Source organism: Stigmatopora argus, chromosome 18, assembly GCF_051989625.1.
Source record: "Stigmatopora argus isolate UIUO_Sarg chromosome 18, RoL_Sarg_1.0, whole genome shotgun sequence".
Lineage (NCBI taxonomy): Eukaryota > Metazoa > Chordata > Actinopteri > Syngnathiformes > Syngnathidae > Stigmatopora > Stigmatopora argus.
Genome location: NC_135404.1, coordinates 14,456,305 through 14,468,575, shown reverse-complemented (window position 1 = coordinate 14,468,575; position 12,271 = coordinate 14,456,305). Strand labels below are relative to the sequence as shown.

The 12,271-nt window shown below is 41.7% G+C and overlaps 1 protein-coding gene across 1 annotated transcript; it reads left to right on the top strand.

The window, feature by feature from the left end:
* Window positions 1-138: 138 nt before the first annotated feature.
* On the top strand, window positions 139-12,006 carry LOC144092522 (tectonin beta-propeller repeat-containing protein 1-like). The gene is made up of 24 exons (XM_077625379.1): window positions 139-290; window positions 1,086-1,341; window positions 2,099-2,281; window positions 2,367-2,489; window positions 2,616-2,735; window positions 3,247-3,421; window positions 3,487-3,587; window positions 3,840-3,941; window positions 4,017-4,159; window positions 5,636-6,174; window positions 6,282-6,427; window positions 7,378-7,533; window positions 7,611-7,760; window positions 7,895-8,052; window positions 8,506-8,724; window positions 9,172-9,268; window positions 9,340-9,419; window positions 9,499-9,555; window positions 10,166-10,340; window positions 10,415-10,550; window positions 10,635-10,727; window positions 10,806-10,912; window positions 11,037-11,156; window positions 11,326-12,006. The coding sequence occupies exons 2-24, from the start codon at window positions 1,117-1,119 to the stop codon at window positions 11,455-11,457; spliced, it is 3,537 nt and encodes a 1,178-aa protein (XP_077481505.1). The 5' UTR covers window positions 139-290; window positions 1,086-1,116; the 3' UTR covers window positions 11,458-12,006.
* Window positions 12,007-12,271: the final 265 nt, after the last annotated feature.

Here is a 12,271-nt window from a genome sequence, read left to right as displayed (position 1 = left end):
AGGTAAACAATTATGATAGCATTACGTACTACGATAGTATATATACGTACTACCATTTTAACTTTAAGACAAAATAACAGATTAATAACTAAACAACAGCTCCCTCTGGCGGAAAATACAGTCCGAGTCAGGTGGCGCTGAGGCAGCCATTCAAGGAGCAAGCAACTAACAATCTCTTCCGGGTTTGCAACAGCTGGGGCAATAGTAATCACTTTATTGCGATAATAACAATTATGAACGACGTGCATTAAGAACTCGTTTCTTCAAGGAACATTTGTTCGAATTTCGAGGTAAGTGACTGTGAGGCGTTCCGCGATCGTGTTATTTGAGGAGTGTTAATCTTGTAATCCAACGCCAAATCTATAACAGTGTCGTCGCCGAAGATGCTACTTTTGATTTTTATACTTTTCATACGCTCATCGCCTCAAATCCAATGACGCAAATCAAACAATCTCAATCCAAAATCACTTGATCGCATGATTTAATGATGCTTTTCCGGTGCAATGTTGATGAACCACTACAATCGACGACTACGAAACATTCTAGCTCTCCCATAGAAAATCAATTTTATAAATATCATTTTTCCCCCAGATTTTTGCATCAGGCTTCCTTTTTTCCTAAATCGAAATTGAAATGAGAATAAAATCAATCTTTTCCCTTTCCAAATATAATATAAACTCTAAAAAGTCTCATACAAAACTACACAATCTTAAACGAATAAGCATAAACGTGTATATACATGTAAATACTCTCCATTATTTGTTATACAAAACGGACTTTTAACCAAGTTTATCTTTTGTTTATAAAACACCCATGAATAAAGCAATGCACATCAATAACGGAACTATGTTTTGCATACCTGTCAACCTCTGCCGATAACTGCCCTTATAAATGATTATGATTCCCCTTACAAACCCCCCAAAAACCTTACAAACACCGTACGGTGTTTGTAAGGTTTTTGGGGGGTTTGTAAGGGGAATCATAATCATTTATAAGGGCAGTTATCGGCAGAGGTTGACAGGTATGGTTTGTGAAAATTTGTCTGATGAATTGACTAACAATATTTTATCATCCGAAACAAATAGGTGGTATTCATCCTTCCGGCAAAATCCGGCCATGCCCGCTTCCCGGCTTTGGGCGGTGGACGTCCACGGGCGGATCTACAGCCTGTCCACGGCGGGTCAACAGTGGGAGCAGTGGCGTGAAACTCAGATGGAATTTAAGCGGGTGACCGCGGCTGGGCCGTGCTGCTGGGGCATCGCTTGCGACAACAAGATCTACCTGAACGTTTACGCTTCGGATGTCCCCATCCGCTTCCACGAGGAGACGTACGAGAATCAAGTAAGTGCAGTCATACCTTGAGATACGAGCTTCATGCGTTCCAGAACTGAGCTCGTATGTCAATTTACCATACCTGTCAACTTATACGTTTTTCCCGTATTTTATACGTTTTGGGATCATTTCAAATTGTATACGTATTTTTTTAAGTAAGTTTAAAAAAAAAAAAAAAATATCTCGTTTTACCCGTTTTTGCTCTAATCCGGTCACCGGTAGCAGTCGAAATTGTGAGTGTCGACTGCTAATGTTGTCATGCTAAAGGCATCTATCCGGATCGTCTCGGTCACCGGTAGCAGTCGAAAATGTCATTGTCGACTGCTAATGTTGTCATGCTAAAAGGATCTTTTCACTATGTAAATATAGCGCGTCAGCAAGCAAATACCCCTACCCACACAGTCAAGCTGTCAGCGTCATACACCGACATCTACAGGATCTTGAATTTAGTGCGCCGACTGATTGGGCACCCTGTCCACTTTGGAGAAAATTTTAGACTTTTAAATGCGCCCTATGTGAGTAAATATGTGCCCCGTGCATTTGTATTTTTATTATTTTTTATCGCTTAATAAGGGGAATCGCAATCATTAATAAGGAAAGCAATTGGCCGAGGTTGACAGGTATGCTTTACTCGTATCTCAAATCAATTTTCCCCATATAAAATAACTAAATACACATTTTCACCATCTAAAAAAACACTTAAAATAGGAAATTACAATGAAAAAACATGTTTTTAACTGTTGTAATTCACCACCTATGCTCTCAGAGATGGAATCCTGTGGATGGTTTCTCCGAGAGATTGCTGCCCAGTGACCGCTGGCAGTGGAGTGACGTCACCGGCTTGCACCACCAACCTCCTCCCAGTTTTAGGCTGCCCTCTCAGCACTGGGAGTGGGAAGGGGACTGGTATGTGGATGAGAATTTTGAGGGCGAAGACACAGAGAAAGAGGTGCGGTGGTTACCGTTTTCTAAATGCAAGCTCTTAAGTGGGGTTATTTCCTTTCCTTTCTTTGAATGGTGAACATCTTCTGCAGGGATGGACTTACTCCATTGACTTCCCGGCTGTTTACACCAAGGATAAAAAGTGGAACTCCTGTGTCCGTCGTAGGCGATGGCTTCGTCACAGGAGGTACAAAAGCATGGACTTTTGGGCTGAGGTGAGTAAAGGGTTTCGATCCGGCAGGCGGTCTTGGAGGTCTAGCTTTGTTTGACATTGACACATAACTGTTATGCGTAATCACTTTAAGATTTTTTTTCTATGGAATTGTTTTTTTTCTTCCAAGATTCCTTCACAGAAGACAACTCTACCAGATCCTTTCAGCGACATCAGCTGCGGCGGTTGGGAGATCACCGAGGAACCCCGTGGCCAACTTTCACTCTGGGCTGTTTCCCTTCAGGGGAAGGTACTTAATCTCCTCTATCAGAATCAAAATACTGTATTTTCCCGCATATAAACCATCCCCCCATAAGCTGCACCCTTAAAATTCCTTAAAATCGTCAAATTTTACAATTTCTCGCATATAAGCCGCCCCCCTGATTCACAATTTTCACCTCCATATTCATGGTTTTATTAGGGAGTACAAATATGTTACTTTGAAGGCAAAATCTCAAGAAATATCATTGCACGTGGTATTTCTGAGATACTGTATGAATCAAAAGCACATTATTAGGGTCAATATCATATAGAAGTTAGTGATTCATCCAGTAATGGCTCTTATTGTTAAACAGAAAATAACCAACAAATAGTCAATGTTAATTTGCCGACATCTACAGGTGAAAAAGAGATTAGCAACGCTGTACGTCTTGTGCTCATATAAGCCGTACCCTTAATTCAGTCATTTTTGTTGTTGTTGTTGTTACAAATACGGCTTATATGCGAGAAAATACAGTAATACTCCTCCTCTGTGTACCCAGGTTTGTTTCAGAGAAGGTATCTGCCATGAAAATCCAGAGGGCTCTCTGTGGAATGACATCTCCCTCCCTGGGGAGGTGGTGCAGATCAGCTGTGGCCCCGGGGAACTGCTGTGGGCGGTGCTGTGGGAGGGTCAGCTGATTGTTAGGGAGGGGGTGGGTCGAGACTGTCCTCAAGGTAAGACGACTACCGTCGTTCTTCGGATTCTACGTCTCTGAACTCCTGTTTTTTTTTCCATCCAGGTACCTCCTGGTCAATGCTGGATTCTCCCAGTCCGGATGTAGGTGTCATGCACGTGGCGGTTGGAGTCAATGTCGTCTGGGCTTTAACTAAGGACAACAAAGTAAGTCCATCTTTTCCTGATGATTTCCCAAGATTCACTGAGGTCAACGATGGTCAAACATGAAACATGAAAAAAAGACAATAAATGATCTTGTACATCTATCCATCACTGGTCATATTTAGCTTCTTCTCAATTGAGCTAAGTTAAGGCAAAGATATGGTCGCCACTTGTTGACAGGATATAGGAAAAACACTCAGTGGCACTTTTAGACCCAATTTTAGACTACTAAATAATATTGAACCTTTATACCAGGTGTGGTTCCGGCGAGGAGTGAACTCCCACAATCCCCGTGGCTCCGGCTGGATCAGCATGGTTGGAGAAATGCTCACGATCAGTGTTGGACTCAATGATCAGGTGTGGCTCCTCCCTCTTTTGTCAAGATCTTTGCTTCGTGTTTTTCTCAAAACCGTGTATTGTGATGTCACGCAGGTGTGGGCCATCGGCTGCGAGGATCGCGCCGTGTATTTCCGTCAGGGTGTCACGGCGAGTGAAATGACCGGTAAAACCTGGAAGGCCATCTCCGTTCTCAGAGATGGGGATCGCTCGCATTCCAGTGCCAGTAGCCAGCAGAGGTGACAACACGGACTAGTTTTTTTAGTTCAAGAAATCCGACCTGTCCATTGTTTTCAAATTATTATATAGAAGGGGCCGGTCAATTCATTTTTGGGCCAAAAAGTTCACTTAGTGGCCGCCATTGTTGTCAATGGCAGCCAACAAGTTTCAGTTTAGGGGGATTTAAAAGCCACTTTTTGTATGTTTGATTGTGACTGCGGATAGGAAACGAAAAATAACACTACTAAAGCATTTGATTCCGCTTGTACAGTATGCATGAGCTACAAATTGCCTTTCAGGCAGAACAACCTGGATTGGACATAGCCCGGGCGCCGTATGTTTGACACCCCTTGTTACTTACTACAACGGGGGTGAGCAAAGCAGTGCTCAAGGGCCGCTGTGGCCGCAGCGTTTTGTTCCAAGAAAGACCGTTTGCCCAGCGGGGGTTGGGCTGAAACAATCCACTGATTGCACTCGTAGGACACTAGTATTGTGGAAAGGTTTCTTCTTTAGAGGTTGGAACGAAACCCTGCACCCACTGCGGCCTTTAATGGAATAGTTTGACCACCCCTGTACTAGAATCACCAAAAAAAAGTTTGTTTGGTATTAGGTTAGATTAGATTAAATTAGGTAATTGTATTCATCCCGTATTATTCAGGAAATTTCATTGTCACAGTAGCAAGAGGGTGAGAATACAGATACAGAAAAATACATTTTAGACATAAATAAATAGGTAATAAATAAGTTAATAAATAAATAAATATATAAATAAATAAATTAATTAATAAATAAGATTGTTGCTGAAATATATATACACATACATACATATATAAATATACATATACATACATATATATATATAAATATACATATACATATATATATATATATATAAATACATACCTATACATACATGTATATAAATATACATATACATACATATATAAATATACATATATACATATACATACATATATAAATATACATACATGTATATAAATATACATACATATACATATACATACATATATAAATATACATACATATACATAAATATACATACATATACATGCATAAATATACATATACATACATAAATATACATATACATACATATATATAAATATACATACATATACATAAATATACATATACATACATATATACAAATATACATATATAAATATACATATACATACATGTATATATAAATATACATACATATATATGAATATACATACATATAAATATAAATACACATATGTATGCATATACATAAATATACATATATATATATATATATGTATATATATGTATATATATATATATACATATACATACATGTATATAAAGATACATATACATACATATATAAAGATATATATACATATATAAAGATACATATACATGCATACACAGATGTACATGTATAACATTCAGCCATTTGTTTTTATTCTTCCATTTCTATTTATGACGCAATGCTCCTCCTTCAACAGCGCCGGATATTACTTCAGCGAGGTGAATCCCCCTCCGTCCGCCACCAGCAACGTGGAGCGTGTCGCGGAAAAAGACTTTGCAGACGAACCCAGTTTTTCCGATGCCAACGATGAACTTTCGGAGCCGAGCGCTGACGCTGACACGCCACGCGTGCCAAAGGTCACCAGCGACAGCTTCATCTCTCAGCTGGTTTCAGACCGAGACCCAGGCTCCGCCCCCGCCGTCGTTTCGCCGGAGCCCAGCGTCCCCGAAGAAGAAGATGACGGCGCCCCGGCCGCCGATTCGGTTCGGGTCGAAGGCCACGTGGACTCCCAGTGGAGTAATGTGAATTTAGCCGAGGCGCAGGAGAAGCAAATGGGACTTTTGTCCGATTCCGTGGAGACCTCCAGCCTGTCCTCGGTAGCCACGTACTCCCTCGCCATGGAAGACCATTACGGGGTGGACGAGCACCCCCTTTGGGCGTGGGTCAGCGGAGGCGGCTGTTCTGTGGATTCTCATTCCCAGCCGGCATGGTTCCCTTGCGCCGTCAACTCCTCGTGTGGGTTGACTACGTATTTCCTCCCCAGGTTCTCAGCCAGGCAATTTTATTGACAGGACTCATTTCTCCTAACTCCTATCTTCTTATTTCCGCCTTTCTCGTTCCAGTGTTGGCCCAGTCTGTCCAGTCGATGAGCCTGTCCGTCACGTCGTCCCAGGTGGCCGACTGGCGGAGACAAATCTTTGCGCAACTCAGCGAGAGGACCAAGAGAGAGCTGGACGACTTCAAACATTATGAACAAGCCATTGAGCAGGTGAATAGTTGGCGATTTGCACTCACTAGGGAAAAATATCAGGTGACGTCAGGCCCGGGTAGACTGAGATTCACTACTTCAATAGAAAACATTTACTATGTCAGGTGAAAAAACCTTTAAAAAATACACAAACAAATAACAACAAGGGCTGGCTCTAGAGGTGACTGTGTGGTTCCCTTCAAAAAGAGTGCTAAATTAGCCAAAGCACCTTCTCTCTTCATACCGTTATCAGTATGAATGAGCTACAAATTGCCTTTCAGGCAGAACAACTTGGATTGGACACAGCCCGGGCGCCCTATGTTTGACGCCCCTTGTTACTTACTACAGCGGGGGTGACCAAAGCAGTGCTCAAGGGCCGCTGTGGCTGCAGTGTTTTGTTCCATTTCATTGTCACAGTAGCAAGAGGGTGAGAATACAGACACAGGAAAATACATTTTAGACATAAATAAATAAATAAGTGTGTATGTGTGTGTATATATATATGTATATATATGTATATATATGTATATATGTATGTATATGTATGTATATGTATGTATACATGTGTATATATATGTATATATATGTATGTATATATATGTGTATATATGTGTATATATGTGTATGTATATGTATATATGTATATGTGTGTACATATGTATATGTATGTTCATTAATATGTGCTAAATCAAACTCAAACCATTGCACATGATGACATCACTATTATCAACATTCTATTACCTTATTCCCCATTTTTACATTTAAAAATACCTCAACCATTTTCATTTCCTTTTTTTTTTAAGTATAAAATGTTCAAATATTGCCATAAAAACAAATTCACCTTGATGTTCTGTTTCAATTTGCACAATTTTCAATCAATGGTGAAACAACATTGATGCATTAAACTGCAAAATCGAATTAAAGCCATTTACAATTTTTTTTTCTTCCCACCTTATCTGTGTTCTTGCAAGTGTGTTTGGGTGAAAAAGGGTATCATGCAGTGGTGGCGCGACTGGAAACCGCACAAGTGGGTCGACGTTCATTTTGCGCTGGAGCAGTTCTCGGGCCCAGAAGGCAACAAAGACGGCATCATTTTCGTCTATTATAACTACAACGAGGAGAAGAAGGTGAGAAGAATCGTTTTATAGTGGCCTATAATACTTCCTGCACATTGACTCCGCCCGCTCATTTGCTCTCCCTTCAGTACCTGCACGCCTTCATCAACGAGGTGACAATTCTGGTGCCTGTGCTCAATGACGCCAAACACACATTTGCCATTTATACACCCGAGCGGATCCAAAAGAGGTGGCCCATTCGGGTGGCGGCTGCTACGGAGCAGGAGATGCACGACTGGGTAAGAAAATGTATCGGGAAAATTCAGATCACAAGTAAAAAAAAAAAAATCAAAAAATCAGCATCAGGACATCCCTATTTTCAATCTTTAAGGACACTGTCCTAGTGTTACCCACATTTGTGTTCTGCCTCTAGCTGGCTCTGTTGAGCGTCTCCTGCTGCGACTCCAGAGGCCTTCAAGGTCCTCCTTCCAAACAAGCCATCTGGTCCATCACCTGCAAAGGGGACATTTTTGTCAGTGAACCTACCCCCGATCTTGAGACGATGCCCTACCCCACCCCCTGCGACCAAATGTAAAATCCCGTTTAGCATAAATTACTCAAGTTGCATTTTCTTTTATAACTTGAATGATTTATGAGATGAGATGATGAGATGATGAGATGAAATGAGATGATGAGATGAGATGATAAAGTGAGATAATGTGATGAGATGAGATGATGAGAGGAGATGCTGAGATGATGAGATGAGATGATGAGATGAGATGATGAGATGAGATGATGAGATGAGATGAGATGAGATGATGAGATGATAAAACGAGATGATGAGATGAGATGAGATGAAATGATGAGATGATGAGATGAGATGATGAGATGAGATGATGGGATGAGAACTTTATTTCATCCCGTTTTTGGTAAATTTCTTGGTTGCAGTAGCAAGATATACACAAGACACACAAGACATTGTAGACCTAGTTAAAAAAATAGACACACACAAAGAGACAGATGAAAACTCGTCTATTTATCCAGGTTCTGGCGTCAGATCGGAGGTCATCTGCGCATGGTGGAGAGCAACAGCGTTGGCATCGTATGGGGGATCGGTTACGATCACAATGCCTGGGTCTACGCCGGAGGCTTCCTCCAGGGTCTTCCTGCTTGTAATGACCATGTTTACACCCAGACTGATGTCAAGAGCGTCTATATCTACGAGAACCAGAGATGGAACCCTGTCACCGGCTACACCAACCGGTAAAGTGTTTTCGCTGCTTTCATTTGACAGATTTCAAGTTCAACTATTTGCATTTGTTTCCTTTAATTTAGATTCTTTTCATTAGTGATGTTCAAAATGCAGGCCAAATGTGGCCACTTTTTATTAGCCTGCAGTAAAAGAAGAAAAAATATTGAATATGGCCCACACAAGTATCTTAAAATCCGCCTTCATTATACTTCTTTAGCACTAGATGGTGCTGTTCCAAGTTTTCAAGTTATTATTTTTTTTAAAGCTACGGGGAGCCCACAGATTACAATTTCCTCAGCCTACCTCCTTAACAATGAAGTATTTTGATGTAAATGGCGACTTTAACAAGCAAAATCCGAAATTCAGGTTACGTCGCCAGCCTGGGAATTCGAACACTCCTAGCGTATTGTTTTATTGGAGGTTTTAAGGTCACTTATCGTCCCATCCAATGTCTTTAGAGGTCTTCCTACGGACCGCTACATGTGGAGTAATGCCTCAGGTCTGCGCGAGTGCACCAAAACAAACACCAAGCCTCCATCCCCTCAGTGGGCATGGGTAAGTAAACACATACTTTCATTAGCGGACGATGACAAACACAACTTATTGTGCCACCATCTTTTCTCTAGGCGTCCGACTGGGCCATTGATTACGGCGTCTCCGGGGGAACGGATCGGGAGGGCTGGCAGTACGCGGCCGATTTCCCAGCGTGGGTCTCGAAAGTCCTCTATCGAGTGTAACCAATCCCAGCGTTCGTAATTTGCGTTGAAACTCGACTTTCTGTGCAGGTGGTATCACAGCCATAAAACTATTAAGGATTTTGTAAGACGCCGGAGATGGGCCAGGTAATCTCGACAAAAATGTAACGTAGTAGTATTTTGTCAGGTACTCGGACGTTTCGTCGAAAGACGTTTGGTCGAACGGACGTTTGGGAGAACGGACGTTTGGTAGAATGGACGTTTGGTAGAATGGACGTTTGGTAGAATGGACGTTTGGTAGACTGGACGTTTGGTCGACCGGACGTTTGGTTGACCGGACGTTTGGTCAACCGGATGTTTGGTCGACCGGACGTTTGGTTGACCGGACATTTCGTAGAACGGACGTTTGGTCGCCGGATTGTTACTGTTGAAACCAGCTCTCAAAATTATAATCATGAGAGAGAGAGAGAGAGAGAGAGTTTAATATCTAAATATCTAATATCAAAATATCAACAGTAAACTCTGTCATAATTTGACAGCGAGCGAACCCAGCGACCAAACGTCTGTTCTACCAAACGTCCGGTCGACCAAACGTCCGGTCGACCAAACGTCCGGTCGACCAAACGTCCGGTCGACCAAACGTCCGGTCGACCAAACGTCCGTTCTACCATACGTCCGGTGACCAAACGTCTTTCGACGAAACGTCCGGTCACAATTTTGTCATTGTCGATAACATTGATCTTTTATCACGAAAAAGGAAGTGCAGATTGACTACGACGGGTCCCTGGCTGGAAGTCCCGCCCATTCAATTGAGTGACGTGACCATCCCGCCGTCCCCGCCCGACAGCGATGTGGATTTGGTGCCCGTATGGGCAATCAGCAACAAGGGGGATGTGCTCTGCCGACTGGGAGTGACCGTCCTCAATCCTGCTGTGAGTCGGGGAACCTGTTTTTTTTCGTTCTTCTTCGCCCTGAACGACTTTTGATATTCCGTTTGACCACCAAGGGGGCGTCATGGCTTCACGTGGGAACCGACCAGCCCTTTGTGTCCATCTCCATTGGGGCCGCAAGTCAAGTTTGGGCTGTTGCCAGGGACGGCTCGGCATTCTTTAGGGGTTCTGTGTCTCCTCAAACCCCTGCAGGTCAGTGGCGGGGGTTCAAGTTGCAACTAGGAAGGAGATTGTGGGTGGAAATTCTACAAAAGTCAGTTTTGTCTCTCTCTGTAGGCGAGTGTTGGTACCACATTCCCTCCCCGACGAAACAGAAACTGAAACAAGTGTCTGTCGGAAGGACTTCAGTCTATGCTGTTGATGAAGACGGTGAAAACTGAATTGAATGAGAGTACCGTATTTTAATGAATTGATGATTTAATATTGCATGTGATTTTTCTTGTTAAGGTAATTTGTGGTACCGGGCTGGTTTGACCCCGAGTTATCCTCAGGGCTCATCGTGGGATTTTGTCTCGAATAATGTACGCAAAGTCTCGGTCGGGCCTTTTGATCAGGTGAGTGGGAAATAAATGTGTGGGAGAATTGGCATGACATCAACGAAAAGTTTCTCTTGACACGATAAAAAAAAAAATTAATGAAGAAGTGTTTAATGGTAGCTCTTTTCTGGTCTGGTTTTAGGTTTGGATCATTGGCGACAAGGTGCAGGGAAGTCACAGTCTGAGTCGCGGGACCGTGTGCCATCGGCTCGGAATCCATCCGTTTCAGCCTAAAGGACAGTCGTGGGATTACGGCATCGGGGTAAGGAAAGGCCTTCAAAATTCTAGTTTACGCTGCAAAAACAAGCGGAAAATGCAGTATTCGTCAAGTACTGGTTTATATGTCGATGAACTTATGATAGGAATCAGGCTTAATAATTTAGGTTTACATTTTAAAATGGTCATTTTGGTGTCTTTTTTTTTCCACAAAGGGTGGGTGGGATCACATCACAGTTCGAGGGAATGCTATGGAGCCCCCCCGTTTCTGCGTCTCGCGCCGGGAAGACACTCTGGCGTCTGGCAACCCCGAAACTCAGGGAGAAAAAGGTCAAATGCATTTTTAAGTTTAAAAAAATGAGACGTTATAAACATACCAACTATGTTTTTCATGTGCAATTACTGTATTTTATGGTGACATTCCTTCCTTTTTTTTGCAAACCTTATATTATTTACTGTGAAAAACCACTTTTGCTGTTGTTTTAGACCACACATTTTCACACAATTGAGCACGTTCTGTACCATGCTGTCATTATAGATATGTTTATATTATTTTTTTGTATAGTCAGAGATTTGTACAGTATTAGTATAGAAAACTAAAAAGTTTAAATGCACAATTTTAAGTCATATCATGGTGCATTTTGTGCTTTCTGCCTGTCAACGTCTGTGCTTATTTTGTATAGATTGAATGTTTTTTTTGTTTTGTTTTCAGTCATCCAAATTCGGGTTAGGTGATATTATATGAAAATAAGTTTACAATATGCCAGAAGCAGTCAAAGAAGTGAGGTGAGTCACACCAGGATATCTTTCAAGTCAAGACAAACAGCCTCAAGCACAGATCTCAATGATTTTCGTTGTTTGAGGAGTTAAATAAACCACTAAGATGAACTAATTAAGAGGGTTTACTAGGGTTGGTCAGTCAGCCCCACCCGGCAAATCCTTGACTTTGTAAGAGTCTTAAATTCAACTGGTGGCTGCAGATGTTAACCTTTTTTAATGACAAAAAAACCAAAAAATTCTAGACATCATTTTGGCCATTATTGGCCATTCTTGTCTTTAACTTCTGCTACTATTGTACTCTATTTTCATAACAAATTCTCAAAATATTCATCTTCTATGGCATGTTGAATGTTTTCTGCTTAAAAAAAATATCCTCCCAAT

Bases quoted from the DNA above. Each gene is read 5' to 3' on its own strand.
- LOC144092522 (XM_077625379.1), top strand. From the start codon at position 1,117: ATGCCCGCTTCCCGGCTTTGGGCGGTGGACGTCCACGGGCGGATCTAC. The intron at 6,175-6,281 runs GTGGGTTGACTA...TTCTCGTTCCAG, and splicing joins TTGCGCCGTCAACTCCTCGT to TGTTGGCCCAGTCTGTCCAG. The intron at 10,341-10,414 runs GTGAGTCGGGGA...TTGACCACCAAG, and splicing joins TGACCGTCCTCAATCCTGCT to GGGGCGTCATGGCTTCACGT.